Below are 15,588 nucleotides of genomic sequence, written 5' to 3' on the forward strand. Positions count from 1 at the left end.
AAGAGGGGCCCCTCCCCGAGCAGTCTGCCAAGGAGGATGTCTCCGTCGCCAGGACTAGAAACAGTCGCAGTCTTGTCCTGTGGGGGTGACTGAGGCTGGGGAGCAAGTGCCCGGCAGGGGGCTGGGCCCTGCTGGCCCATCCAGGCCCTTCCCTCCTCATGCCGTCTCTGCTCTTGGAAGCGGGGCTGATGGGGCCCGGGCTGAGCTTACGGTGAGCACAGGGAGAGGCTCCTGCAGGACCCGTGCTGGGCAGGCGGGGGCCGGCTCGCTGCCCAGACTGCGGAGCCCTCACCATCCTTTCCTCTTCAGGTCTTGCTTTTCCTCCTCTCTCTGCACACTTTCCTCGATACACAGGGTGGCACATGCCACGCAGGCAGCATTGATTGATCTCCTGCTCCAAGCTAGGACCAGGCATAAAGAGAGGGGCTGTGACTCCCCATGTCGGAGAGAGCCTGTCCTGTGTCTCTGAGGCGGACACCACTGTTGGGGGACAGTGAGGCCTGAGCCTACTGCTGTGGGAGCAATAGGAAGAGGACAGTCAGGGAGGGCTCCCTGGAGCAGGTGACCCACGAGGATGGGGTGTAAACCAGCCTTCCGAGCTGACAGGGGAGTCTGAGTGCTCTCAGAGTGAGAGAAGGACCTCATCTGGAGCCACGGTGCACACTCTGCCACCACTGTTCGGAGAGGGCTGGAGAGCAGCGCAGGGCGTGGCGGAGGCGCTGGGGCTCCAGGAGGCCTCGTGATGTGATGGTCGGTGTCCACCCGACTGAGCCTCCTGTGGTGCTCCTCTCCAGTCCCTGTGGCTCTCAGCCTCTGACACACCGTTTTCTGGCTGCTTCCCGGGTGCCAGCTTCTCTGAGCTGCTCACTGTCCTGCGTGAGCAGAGCAGGCTCCGTGAACCGCTCGTTTGTCCACTCGTTTGCTCGCTCAGTAAGTGCTTCTGGAGTCTGCTGCTACAGGCTCTGAGCGGGTGACACAGAGACCACATACTGCTTCCACAGCCAGGAGTGCAGCCCAGGAGAGTGCTGGTTCAGTGAGCAGGCTCCCAACAGTGGTCTGGAAGAGGGAATCCAAGTGAAGCGACAGGTGTCACTCAGAGGGCCCTTGGTCCCTGGGCCTCACAGAGTTGCTCTCTTGTGAGTGGCGCTTCTCCGTCGAGAAGCCTTTCTGCTGTGGGGTGAGAGGTCCTGCCCTTGGGAGTCACCTGCTGCAGAGGCACGTGGTTCCCTGTCGAGGGCATGGCTGGGAGTTGTGACCCCAGCCTCCCCACCCCCCAAGTCTGGCCGGAGCTCTTCACTGTGCCTCCTTCCTGGTAGTTTGGAAACAAAGCCTTTTTTCAGGAAAAGCACCCGGTCCCTCAGGCAGCTGCTGGGTGCAGTGTGGGTCACATGGGCTTGTTTCTTACTCACCATTTGCAAGTGGGCTTGAAACATTGCCTTCTTGTTTTGCTGACCGTGGGCTGGTGTTAGGCTCCAGCTGGGCGGTGGCGGTAGCAAACACCGTGGACACGTGGACGTCAGGCACTCACTGTCCCACGGAGGGCAGGGAGCCCCTTCTGTGACATCATGTCTGCCAGTCAGTGTCAGTCAAACAAACTTCTAAGCTCGTTGACAAGTGTGGTACATTAGTCTAGTGAAGATTCGAGTGCCTACTTCGTGCTTGGAGTTGTGGGGCACAGATCTGCTTCCTGCTACTCACAACGTGGCAGAAGTTCCACATCTGTGCGAGGAAACCTGTGTCCAGCAGAGCCTGGCTGGTGGGCGCTCTTCGTCCGTGCGTCTCCCCTGGTCAGCGTGACGAGGTCTCGGCTCTGGTCACCTTCATGACCCCAGTGAAATTGCAGGTGATTTTACCCTCTGCACCACAGCGCCAGCCCCCCTATTTTTAAAACACTGTTTGCTGGATGCCCATGGTTCTACGTGGGAGGTACCCCCAATTTACAGACACCCTGTACTTGAGAAAAGTCAGGTCACTGGGGTCATGAAGGTGACCAGAGCCGAGACCTCGTCACGCTGACCAGGGGAGACGCACGGACGAAGAGCGCCCACCAGCCAGGCTCTGCTGGGCACAGGTTTCCTCGCACAGATGTGGAACTTCTGCCACGTTGTGAGTAGCAGGAAGCAGATCTGTGCCCCACAACTCCAAGCACGAAGTAGGCACTCGAATCTTCACTAGACTAATGTACCACACTTGTCAACCAGCTTAGAAGTTTGTTTGACTGACACCGGGTCCCACACCGGTGCTGGTTCATGTCCTAGTTGCTCCACTTCCAATCCAGCTTCCTGCTAATGGCCTGAGAAAGCAGTGGAAGATGGCCCAAGTGCTTAGACCCCTGCACCCGTGTGGGAGACCAAGAAGCAGCTCCTGGCTTCTACCTGGTCCAGCCACAGTTGTTGCAACCATTTGAGGAATGAACCTGCAGAAGGAAGCTCTCTCTGTCTCTCCTTCTCTCTCTTTAACTCTTTCAAATAAAAAATTAAATCTTAAAAACAAAACAAAACAGGAGCAGGCAGTTTGGCACAGTGGCTAAGATGTCACTTGGGACAGCTGCATTCCATTTGGGGAGCACCTGGGTAAAAGTCCTGGTTCCTCTGCTTGGGATCCAGCTTCCTGCTAATGTGCACCCTGAGGGGCAATGATGATGGCTCACTTCCTGGGTCTCTGCCACCTGTGTGGGAGACCTGGGTTGAATGCCAGGCTCCTGGCTCTGACCTGGCCCTACCCTGGCTGTTGCAGGTATTTGGGGAGGATGCCAGAGGTAGAAGATCCCTCCCTCCCTCCCTCCCTCCCTCCCTCCCTTCCTTCCTTTATTTGACAGAGTTAGACAGTGAGGGAGAAAGACAGAGAAATGTCTTTTTTCCGTTGGTTCATTCCACAAATGGCTGCTACGGCCAGAGCTACACTGATCCGAAGCCAGGAGCCAGGTGCTTCTTCCTGGTCTCCCATGCGGGTGCAGGGGCCCAAGCACTTGGGCCATCCTCCACTGCCTTTCTGGGCCATGACAGAGAGCTGGACTGGAAGAGGAGCAACCGGGACTAGAACCTGGCACCCATATGGGATGCCAGCACTGCAGGCGGAGGATTAACCAAGTGAGCCACGGTGCTGGCCCCTCCATGTACCTTTCAAATAAAATAAAATAAAGAAAAATGGTTCCTTAAAAAATACATATGAGGGATGGCATTGTGGTACTGCTTGCAGTACCAGCGTCCCTTATCAGAAGCACCAGTCCCAGTCCTGGCTGCTCTGCTTCTGATCCAGCTTCCTGCTAATGTGCTGGGAAAGCAGCAGATGATGGTCCAAGTGCCTGGGTCTCTGCCACCTGCTCCTGGCCCAGGCCTGACTGCTGCATTTGGGAACTAAACCAACTAATGGAAAGTCTCTCTCTCTTTTTCCCCCTCTCTGTTTCACTATGCCTCTTGAATAAATACATAAATCTTAAATACATAGGAACTAGGTGAACAAGGTCCATGGAGTAGATCCTTGTGTAGAAAAGAGAGGCGACAGGAGCACATGCATTCGCCCTTGTGCTAGTGAAATGTCTCCTGAGGGGCACAAAAGCACAACCATTAGTTGCCTATGGGAGGGGGACTGGGTAGCTGGGAGACTTTTTTTTTTTTAATATTTATTTATTTATTTGAAAGAGTTAGAGAGAGAGGGACACACGCACACACACGCACATACAGATTTGCCCAGAACTTCTGAATCAGGACTCAGGGCCTCTTGGCAGGCAGGAAGAATTTTGAATGAATGTTTCTTTAAGATAGGAAAAAAAGTTTTATTTAAATTTTCTGGAGCCATTCTTGCTCTGAATTAAATATGTTTCTACATGAGTAGATTTTTGTTAAGCTTATGGTAGGTTTAGATAGGTCCTCTTAGGTGTCAAGAAAAAGAAATATTGGCATTTTAATATCTTTTACCAGGAAAATAAGAAATAATCTTGGTAACGGTGATGACTTATCCTTGAGGGTCGACATTGCGTGGGAAAAGAATTCTGTCTCCAGGGCCCTGTGACTCCAGAAAGCCACTCATGCAAACCTTGGGTTTCTGAGCCGGAGGAGGGCAGAGGGGTGAGTGGAGAGGGGTGTGGGAAGGCCAGTTCCACCCTGTTGAACGCCTGCCTGCTGCCCTCCTCCCCAGCTCACACGGTGGGGCCCACTGGGACCAGCAGAGCTCGCTGTACCAGCTGGGTTGGGCTCAGCCTTGTGTCCAGTGCTGCCTTCGAGGACCTGGCCGGGTTGGGGTGCCGCCTTCCCTCGCCTGCTCGGTTGAGTCTTGGGGGTTTCCTGTTTGCCAGGAGCAAAAGCAGAGCCTCCATTCATTCCACGTGGTGCCAGCCCCCACGCCCACGTTTCTGAGTGTGGTTTCCAATCAGCCCTCATGGCAGTTTGAACAAACTTTCTCTTTTATTGACCGCCCTATTAGCTGTCAATTCTATAATATGAAATTTATACCTTCAAAGGGTGAGACTGTGTGGTTTGTATGGTCACAGCTGTGCAATGCAGAACATTTTCTTCCCTCTCAAAAGAAAGCCGCGCCCTCAGCTCCTGTGCCACGCTTCTGTGCATTCTGGGTGCTGCGTAGACGTGGGACACACTGCCTGGGTCTCTGGTCGTTCCCTTGCTGTGGCGTGGGCCGTCGCTTGGTCCCTTGTCAGGCTGTGAGTTGGTTACTTGTGTGCAGCGTTTTGTTTGTCCATCAACTGTTGGATGGGCACTGGGCCTGTTTGTTTGTCCATCAGCTGTTGGATGGGCACTGGGCCTGTTTCACTTTTTGGCTCTTTGCTGCTGCCCTGAACATGTGTGTGCAGGTTTTGGTCAGTTTCTTTGGGGTGTGTACCTAGCAGTGGAATTGCTGGGTCTTAGGGTAGCACCTTGTTAACATTTTGGCTGCCCGGTTGTTTATGAAAGCAGTTGTACCATTTTACATTCCTACCAGAAGTATATAGGAGTCCAGATTCTCACCAACGTGCTGTTGCAGCCACCCTTGTAGGTGTGAAGTGGTGACTCAGGCACTTTGCACGTTTCTCTGATGAGGAGAGATGTTGAGCATCTGTATGTGTGTGCTGGCCGTTCGTATCTTCTTTGGAGAAATGCCCCCTTAAGTACTTTGTCCCTTTTTAAAAAATTATTTTTTTATTTAAAAGACAGAGTGACAGAGAGAGAGAGAGAAAATTGATTTTCCATTTGCTGATTCTTCTCCCAAATGTCTGTAGTAGCCAGGGCTGGGTGAGGCCAAAGCCCGGAGCCAGAAACGCCTTCCGGTTTCCCACATGGGTGGTAGACACCCACGTACTTGGACCATCGTCCACTGCTTTCCCAGGTGCATTAGCAGGAAGCTGCATCAGAAGTGAGGAGCCAGGATTTTAGCTGGAGTCCGATAAGAGGCTTAATCGGCTGTGCTGTGATGCCCGTTTTTTGATGGGGTGGTTTGTGTTTTTATTGTTGAGTTCTAAGAGTTCTTTATATATTCTTGGTGCAAAACCCTTTGAAATATCTAGAAATGTTTTCTCCCATTCTTTATTTTTTCACTTTCTTGAGGGTTTCCTTTGAAGATGAAAAGTTTTAAATTTAATTAATTTAATTAATTATCTGTTCTGTTGCTTATGCTTTTGATGTCATATCTTAGAAATTGCTGCCTAACTCAAGTAATGAAAATTTAATCTTGTGTTTTCTTCCATGAGTTTTATAATTTTAGCTCTCACATCTAGTCTGTCATCCAATTTGAGTTATTTTTTTTAAAAGATTTGATTATTATTTTGAAAGAGTTACAGAGAGCGAGAAAGAGGGAACACCAGAGAGAGAGAGAGAGAGAGAGATCCATCTTCCATCCGCTGATCCGCTCCCCAAACAGCTGCAATGGCCATCACCGAATCAGGCCAAAGCCAGGAGCCAGGAGCTTCCTCCAGGTCTCCCACGCGGGTAGCAGGCGCCCAGACTCCTGGGCCCTCTTCTGTTGCCTTCCCAGACCATTAGCAGGGAGCTAATTAGAAGTGGAGCAGACAAGGCTTGAACAGATACCCATATGGGATACCAGTGTTGCCGTGCCACAGCATCGGCCCCTAAGTTAATTTTTTTAAAAGATTGTTAATTTTTTTAAAAAGGATTTATGTATTTGAAAGTCACAGTAACAGAGAGAGAGGCAGAGACAGAGAGGTCTCCTATCTGCTGCTTCACTCCCCAAATGGCTGCAGTGGCTGGAGCTGGGCTGATGCAAAGCCAGGAACCAGGAGCTTCGTTCAGGTCTCCCTGTGGTGCATGGTTCCCAGCACTTGGGCCGTCTTCTGGTGCTTTCTAAGGCATATTAGCAGGGAGTTGGAAGGGAAGGGGAGCAGCCGGGACCCAATTTGGTGCCCATGTGGCATGCTGGTGGCGGCTCTACCCAATACCCTACAAACGCCAGACCTCAGGGTTAATTTTTATTTGTGCAGTGATGTAGGAGTCAAACACGTTGCTGGGCGCTTCATTGTGTTCATGTAGAAATGCAGAAGTCATTCCAGCACCGTTTGTTGAAGACTGTGTGTCTAGTGAGTCGTCACATGTTCTTGTCAAGGACCAGTGGACCACAAGCCTACAGGTGTCTTTCTGGACGGTGTCTCATTGGTCATCTCTGTCTGTCTGTGTCAGTGCCGCATGGTAAGGACGCAGGAACTGCCGAGCGTGAGGGCTCCGACTTAGTTCTTCCTTGTCAAGATTCTTCTGGTTATTTTGGGTCTTTCACACTTCTGTGTAAAGGTAGAGCCAGCTGCGGAAAAGGCAGCCACGACTCTGACGGCTTCCTTGGCTCTGCCCTCAGCTTGGGGAGGGCTGCCGCTTAACAGTAAGTCTGCTGGTTTGTGAACAGGGAATGCCCTTCTGCTCCTTAGATCCTGAAGCTTTTTCAGCAGGATTCTGTAGTTTGCAACATGCAGGTGTTTTACTTCTTTTTAAAATATTTTTACTAAAAATTTTATCCTTTTAAATGCTATTGTTAGTAAAATTATTTTCTTAATTTCATTTTCAGATTATTCATTCTTGATTTAATGTGAATATTCTCTTTTTTTTCTTGGACAGGCTACTTTGCTGATATTTACAAAGAGCTCACTTTTAGTTTTGTTATTTATTGTTTTCTAGTCTCTCATCTGCTTGTGTCTGCTCAAACCTTTATTTCCTACTCTCTGCGAGGGTAAGTTTGAAATTGTTTTTCTGGTTGCTGGTGTCAGGAGTTTAGGCTACGGTTTGAAATGCCCTCTTTAAGTACAGGTATAAGTCTCCCTCTCAGCACTGCTTTAGTGGTGTCTTGTAACTTTTGGTTTGATGTACTTTATTTAATTTTCACCAGTCTCCATGTATTTTCTAATTCCCCTTGTGATCTCCTCTTTAGGTTATTGGGGAGTTTGTTTAATTTTCACATATTTGTGAATTTCCAAAATTTTCTTTCATTGTCGATTTCTAATTTTACTCTTTTGTGGTTGTGATATACATTTTTGTATGATTTCAGTCTTTTTAAATTTATTGAGACTTGCTGAGTTAAATTTTGTTATCTTATTTATTTGACAGGGAGAGAGGCAGGGACAGAGACGCGCCCATCGGCAGGCTCACTCACAAGTACCTGGGAGCCAGGACTCACTCTAGGCTTCCCAGACGAGTGTCAGGACCCAGACACCTCAGCCGTCACCTGCTGCCTCCCAGGGTGCATTAGCAGGAAGCTGGCATTGGGAGCGGACGTGGGATTCGAACCTCAACACTGTGATGCAGGTGTACCACGTGACATCGTGACTGCTGCAGCAAGTGCCACCCCAAGATGGATTCTGATTATTTTTGGCAGTAAAGACATCGCTTTTGTGGAGACGATTGAGAGCAATTCTTAAACAGCGACTGGCTGTTAGCGGTCTTGGGTTTTGACCGGTTTTTGTGCCTTTGCTGCTTGCACAGTGGTGCCCCGTGTTGTAGCAACCAGTTCCAAGCGTTGTTCGTTCAGTAAGCACTTCCCAGCGCTCTCCCCTCATCCTGAACAGACAGAGCCAAAACTGTGGGGTCAGTTAGCAGGGACGGCCTGAGCCCGTTTTCTGTTGCTACAACAGCAGAGTAATTCATGGAGAAAGGGCTTGTTTTGGCTGTGGTGCCGGAGGCTGAGCACTCTAGGTCGTGGAGCCTGGCTTCTGGTGGAGCCTGGCCTCCAGGTGGAGGGACAGAGCAGGCGGACAGAGCAGGCGGACGCGTGCAGGCCCTGGGATAGCTCACTCACTCCTGGGAGAGGTCCTCATCCCTCCCGGAGGGCTGTGCTCCCAGGACCCAGGCTTCTCCCCCTGCCCCTTCCTCCCAGCATCCTCTCAGCCTGAGTATGGGCGAGGCGGAAAGGCAAAGAGGAGAGAAATGATGAGACGAAGATGATAGACTGATGTGCTGACACACCATTGTGTGCTGCCTGAAGTATAAGGAAGTTTGATTGCCTAATAAGAGAATAAAAATGATTTTCGTTTAGAGGTTGATACACCATACTTTTGTATATTGGCCTTGATATTTTATATTGGTCATCATTTTTAAGAACCTTAGAAGGCAAGACTCCCCCACCCTACAATTTTTCTTAGCCTGTTGCAGGAATACTAGTTGGGGTCAGCTGCAAAGTACATAAATATTGTCACCAAAATAGCAGTGGGCAGTTTATCTAGCTGATGCTTTAGAAAAGGAGTGTACGTCCGATTTTTCCAATAACAAATGCTCTTAGACTTTTTTTAAAAGCTCGATTCCTTCCCTTTGTTTACCAGTTTTTCAAAATAAAGATTTTATCTATTTGAAAGAGTGACACACACACACACACACACACACACACTGATTGATTGATCGATCTTGCAACTGCAGGTTTACTCCCCAGATGGCTGCAGTGACTGGGGTAGGCCAGGCTGAAGCCAGGAGCCAAGAGCTCCATCCAGGTCTCCTGTGTGGGTGCAGGGGCCCAGGCACTTGGGCCCTCTTCTGCTGCCTTCCCAGGCGCCCTGGCAGGGAGCTGGATGGGAAGGGAGTATCTGGGACTCACACCGGCGCTGATGTGGGATGCTGCTGTGCCACAATGCCAGCCCCTTAATGATCAGAATTTTACAGTGTTCTTTCTTCTCTGTGATTTCTTTTTTCTTTTTTAATTTTTTGACAGGCAGAGTGGACAGTGAGAGAGAGAGACAGAGAGAAAGGTCTTCCGTTGCCGTTGGTTCACCCTCCAATGGCTGGCACGGCCAGCACGCTGCGGCCGGTGCACTGCGCTGATCCAATGGCAGGAGCCAGGTGCTTTTCCTGGTCTCCCATGGGGTGCAGGGCCCAAGCACTCGGGCCATCCTCCACTGCACTCCCTGGCCACAGCAGAGAGCTGGCCTGGAAGAGGGGCAACCGGGACAGAATCCGGTGCCCTGACCAGGACTAGAACCCGGTGTGCTGGCGCTGCAAGGTGGAGGATTAGCCTAGTGAGCCGCGGCGCCGGCCATGTGATTTCTTCTTCTTGTTACTCTCAATGATTTCTGTCCTAATAATTTATGCTTAATTATCTGCATCTTTGCTCTGCATCAAGAATATGTATATAAATTGATGTTAAAACTTTTATTCACGTGTCAGAAATTTTAAAAGTTTTTTTCTTGTGGCTATAACATTCTGTTTGTTAGAATTACTTCTCAGGTTTTTCCTTTTGATTTTATTGATTTATCGAGTTTATTCCCGAGCCATAAGCTTTTGCTTCAGTTTCCTTTGAGACGTCTTTCTTCTGCACCTCCTCCTCTCCTCTCAGTTTGTTCCTTTGCAGTGAGGATCATCTCCATGTGGCAGTGGGGGAGCTCACGTGCGGGCTGATCTGACCATGGGCTCTGTAGGTCTGCGGCGCGTCTTGGGGGCCTTGTTCACCTGCGTGTGGTCAATGACCAGGGAATCTACATGCAAAACCTTCAGCTCCCATTACTGTCTGCATTTTTAAGCATGTGCAACAGAAACTCAGCACTTCCTTTGGGCCACTGACCTTGTGTCCACCCCATTGCTTGGCCTGGACACATCTACCAACTCCGCCTTTGTACTCACGGAATGGCACACACTGCTTCTTTTTTATTTTTTTAAAGATTTATTTATTTTGCTTGAAAGAGTTACACAGAGAGAAGAGGGAGAGAGAGAGAGAGAGAGGCCTACTGTACCACCATACACTGGAATCATGCCACTCCACTTCCCATCCAGCTCCCTGCTGATGAGCCTGGGAAAGCAGTGGAAGATGGCCCAAGTGCTTGGGCCCCTGCACCCACATGGGAGACCTGGATGGAGCTCTGGGCTCCTGGCTTCATCCTGGCCCAACTCTGGCTGTTGCAGCCATTTGGAGAGATCTGGAGAGCGAACTAGTGGTTGGAAGATCTCTCTGTCTCTCTGTGTAACTCTGCCTTTCAAATAAATAAAATTCACCATCTTGGCCATTTTTTATGTTACATGTATTCTGTCACACTTTTAAATAAAATGAATAGATTTTTACGATACAAATTTCCAGCTTGAGCCATTATAATTATCAAATTACAAATGATATGTTATTGCAGAATTTGATAATAATTATTAACCTTTCAAGGTAAACACTTTAAAAATCCTCCATTTAGTGCAAAGAGCCTGTTATTAGGTGAGAAGGAGGTGGCATCCGTGTCCCACTCCTTCCCACTCACCGTGTTTACATCAACGGAAGTAGCAGGAGTTGGGGGCACCTCCCAGTCCTTAGAGCACGCGTTAGGTAAGGTGCAAAAGTAGGTACTCCTAGAGTTGTTCCTCACTGCAGTTGCTCTGAGAAGCTGTTAGCTGACATGCAATTGGGCAACTTTCAGTTCTGTCAAAAGCAAAACATAGAAAGGCCATCACTGAGGGCTTATTGCCTGGTCATTAGCGCCATTTACCTTTTTGATTTTTGCTAAGAAGGCTGAAAACAAGAATTACATGATAATGAGTTGCACCTAGTAATTTCTTCGTTTGGCAGCACCTTTGATCTGTCTGTAAAATGGGGAAATAAAAATATTGATTTGGTTTTTGAATAAAATCGATTATATCACATTTCTGATCTCTGTTGAAACTTTGGAGCTCATTCGACATACGAAGTGGAAAGTCTCATTATCAAACACAAACCACACTTGTTTCCTCAGAAAAAAATCTGAATTCAGTTTTCTTCCCGAACTGACATAAGACATTTTGAGGGAACTTAAAAGCACTGAGAAGTAAATCGGGATGTGTTGCTAAGTGCAGTTAAGATGGGGCATCCTGGGGCTAGTGTCCTCTGCCTCCTGGGGGGTGGGGGCAGCCACATGGGACAGGGAGGGGGCCCACTTGTCTGGTGGGGGGGCCTGGGACTGCATGTGAAAGTCAGGAGCCCTCTTCAGCAGAAGAGTGCGTGCTAACACAAACGAGCTGCTTCGGAAATCAGCACAGACGAGCTGTGTGGAGCAGGACGCGGCTTGTCCCTGAGCACACCCTGCCTGATTTCGCTGGATCACAGAATCTGAAAGAACTCACACGACGTACACTGTGGACTTTTCCTGCTTTGTCTTCCAGTGTGTGGAAGAGGCTTCGTTGTCCACATGCTGTGTCGCTGGTGGGGCACTGGGGTCATGGAACCCTAACCCTAACCCTTGCCTCTGAGTGATGGGAGCAGAGCTCCAGGGCTTGGTCTGACCCCTGGCAGCAGCTGGGGTGGAGCGGGGGCCTTCCCCGCCCGCCTCGCACAGCTGCCCTGGAACCCCCAGAGGCGGGTTCTAGAGCCGTGAGGGTGACTTTTCTCAAACCAGTATTTCAGGCCGTCCCCTGGTTGGGTGCCTGGGGAAGCAAAGGGTGAGTTGAAAGCTTGGCTTTGGCTGTTGCAGACCTGCAGGAGATGCCCTTTGGGAGGGAGCTGAGAAGGGAGAGTGGTTCTCACAAACCTGTCTTCACGTTGGCTCTCTGGAAGTTGAGGTCTGAGGCTGAGCCCGAATGTGGCTCAGGCCACCGCCCACTTCTAACTTGTTACAGATGTCGGCCCTCGGGCCGTGTCCCAGAATTCTCAGGTGAATCCGACACAGACCCTCACGATCTGAGATGATTGGCCCTTGATGCCTGGAAGTCTTTTGTGAATGCCAGAGATGTAATTTGGTTTATTTTGGATCCAGTATACCTGGTTTCCAGTCTGTTGAAGAGCACAGACCCTGAGGGACAGCAGCATGTCCAGGTGGTCAGAGGCCCTGTCCTGGGTCCCTGGGTGTCCTGGTGTCCTGGGTGACTGGGTGTCCTGGGCGGGGAGTCAGGCCCATAGTCCTGTAGGCAGCTCCATGGCCCCTGGGCGTTTCCCAGAGCTGTGGCAGGGTCAGAGACCAGCGCCCCGTGCCCCCAGCCTGTCTCCTCTGGATTTGGGAAGCCAGGTTCCTGCATCTCTTCAGTTTCACCTCCACTGCCGGTGCCTTGAGATGTTGCCACTGGGCCTGTGAACATGCAGGACAGACGAGATTTCCTGCCTCGCCCTTGGGAAAAGTCCGCGGTTTCATGACCCCTGCTTCCCTCCTGCTCCTGGTTTTCTGAGGCCTGCGCAGGGGCCTCACGGGAGGTGACCCCACCGCTGTATAACTGACCTTTAGCTGCTTTTTCCTGCGAAGCTTGACCTGTGCGTCCTCCGGCTGAGTCAGTGCTGGTGAGGGAGGTGCCCCGGAGCACAGGCACTGTGGCCGGTGAGGCGGCAGGCCCGCGTGCAGCGTGGACTGGGTGCCCTCTCTGGTGGGGTTCTCCGGTGCTTATTTGCCGTCTCCTGCCTTACAGTTTGGGGCTGAATTCCGAAGGTTCTCCTTGGATCGTCACAAGCCTGGGAAGTTTGAAGACTTCTACCAGTTGGTCGTGCACACCCACCGCATCTCCAGCGCGGAGGTGACCATCGGCTACGCGGACGTGCACGGGGACCTGCTGCCCATCAACAACGACGACAACTTCTGCAAGGCGGTCTCGAGCGCCAGCCCGCTGCTCAGAGTCTTCATCCAGAAGCGAGGTACCTCTGCCTGGGGTCCTGTTGCTGGTCTGCAGAGGAAGAGTACAGAAATCAAAATTGTCTGATCAGCACTGATCACAAAGGCTTCACATTTAAGTGCCTTTCTAATCCGTTAGCGTGATCCGACTTTAAATACTGAGGAAAAAGTACTACTGATACGTTCAGTACGCTAAAGAGAAGCCATAAACCTGATGTCTTTAGCATGGAGACTGGAGTTCAGTGCTGAGACTGGGTGTTGAGTACTGGGACTGTGTGGTCAGCATTGTGACTAGGGGATTGGTACTGTGACTGGTGGTCAGTACTGTGGGTGTTGAATAAATACTGTGACTAGGTGGTCAGCACTGTGACCACATATTGAGTACTGTGACTGGGTGGTCAGTACTGTGACTGCATATTGAGTACTGTGACTGGTGGTCAGCACTGTGACTGGATGTTGAATACTGTGACTGGGTGGTCAGTACTGTGACTGGGTGGTTAGTACTGTGACTGGGTGGTCAGTACTGTGACTGCGTACCTGCTCAGCACTGTGACTAAGTGTTCAGTACTGTGACTGCATATTGAGTACTGTGACTGGTGGTCAGCACTGTGACTGCATATTGAGTACTGTGACTGGGTGGTCAGTACTGTGACTGGGTGGTCATCACTGTGACTGGATGTTGGGCACTGTGACTAGGTTGTCAGCACTGTGACTGGATGTTGAATACTGTGACTAGGTGGTCAGCACTGTGACCGCATATTGAGTACTGTGACTGGGTGGTCAGTACTGTGACTGGGTGGTCAGTACTGTGACTGCATATTGAGTACTGTGACTGGGTGGTCAGCACTGTGACTGCATATTGAGTACTGTGACTGGGTGGTCAGCACTGTGACTGCATATTGAGTACTGTCACTGGGTGATCAGTACTGTGACTGGGTACCTTCTCAGAATGTGACTGGATGTTGAATACTGTGACTAGGTGGTCAGTACTGTGACTGGGTTGTCAGTACTGTGACTGCGTACCTGCTCAGCACTGTGACTAGGTGTTCAGTACTGTGACTGCATATTGAGTACTGTGACTGGGTGGTCAGCACTGTTACTGGATGTTGAATACTGTGACTGGGTGGTCAGCACTGTTACTGGATGTTGAATACTGTGACTGGGTGGTCAGGACTGGGTGGTAAGTACTGTGAATGCATATTGAGTAATGTGACTGGGTGGTCAGTACTATGACAGGGTACCTTCTCAGAATGTGACTGGATGTTGAATACTGTGACTAGGTGGTCAGTACTGTGACTGGGTTGTCAGTACTGTGACTGCGTACCTGCTCAGCACTGTGACTAAGTGTTCAGTGCTGTGACTGCATATTGAGTACTGTTACTGGATGTTGAATACTGTGACTGGGTGGTCATCACTGTGACTGGATGTTGGGCACTGTGACTAGGTTGTCAGCACTGTGACTGGATGTTGAATACTGTGACTAGGTGGTCAGCACTGTGACCGCATATTGAGTACTGTGACTGGGTGGTCAGTACTGTGACTGGGTGGTCAGTACTGTGACTGCATATTGAGTACTGTGACTGGGTGGTCAGTACTGTGACTGGGTACCTGCTCAGAATGTGACTGCATATTGAATACTGTGACTGGGTGGTCAGCACTGTGACTGGATGTTGAGTACTGTGACTGGGTGGTCAGTACTGTGACTGGGTGGTCAGCACTGTGACTGGATGTTGAGTACTGTGACTGGGTGGTCAACAATGTTACTGGATGTTGAGTACTGGGACTGGGTGGTCAGTACTGTGACTGGGTGGTCATCACTGTGACTGGATGTTGAGTACTGTGACTGGGTGGTCAGCACTGTTACTGGATGTTGAGTACTGTGACTGGGTGGTCAGTACTGTGACTGGGTGGTCATCACTGTGACTGGATGTTGAGTACTGTGACTGGGTGGTCAGCACTGTTACTGGATGTTGAGTACTGTGACTGGGTGGTCAGTACTGTGACTGGGTGGTCATCACTGTGACTGGATGTTGAATACTGTGACTGGGTGGTCAGTACTCTGACTGGGTACCTGCTCAGAATGTGACTGGATGTTGAATACTGTGACTAGGTGGTCAGTACTGTGACTGGGTGGTCAGTACTGTGACTGCGTACCTGCTCAGCACTGTGACTAAGTGTTCAGTACTGTGACTGCATATTGAGTACTGTGACTGGTGGTCAACACTGTGACTGCATATTGAGTACTGTCACTGTGTGGTCAGCACTGTGACTGGATGTTGAATACTGTGACTGGGTGGTCAGTACTGTGACTGGGTGGTCAGTACTGTGACTGCATATTGAGTTCTGTGACTGGGTGGTCAGCACTGTGACTGCATATTGAGTACTGTGACTGGGTGGTCAGCACTGTCACTGGATGTTGAATACTGTGACTGGGTGGTCAGTACTGTGACTGGGTGGTCAGTACTGTGACTGGGTACCTGCTCAGAATGTGACTGGATGTTGAATACTGTGACTAGGTGGTCAGTACTGTGACTGGGTGGTCAGCACTGTGACTGCATATTGAATACTGTGACTGGGTGGTCAGCACTGTTACTGGATGTTGAGTACTGTGACTGGGTGGTCAACACTGTTACTGG

At 50.3% G+C, this 15,588-nt stretch overlaps 1 protein-coding gene across 1 annotated transcript in view; it reads left to right on the forward strand.

Moving 5' to 3' along the window:
• Positions 1-15,588, forward strand: part of PARD6G (par-6 family cell polarity regulator gamma) — an 80,651-nt gene that overhangs the window by 14,241 nt on the left and 50,822 nt on the right. The window contains exon 2 of the mRNA XM_070050042.2: positions 12,753-12,975. Coding sequence (XP_069906143.1) covers positions 12,753-12,975 — 223 coding nt within the window. The remainder of the gene's footprint in view (positions 1-12,752; positions 12,976-15,588) is intronic.

The sequence above is a fragment of the Oryctolagus cuniculus genome, chromosome 10, assembly GCF_051225735.1.
Source record: "Oryctolagus cuniculus isolate XC-2025 breed Fujian yellow rabbit chromosome 10, ASM5122573v1, whole genome shotgun sequence".
NCBI lineage: Eukaryota > Metazoa > Chordata > Mammalia > Lagomorpha > Leporidae > Oryctolagus > Oryctolagus cuniculus.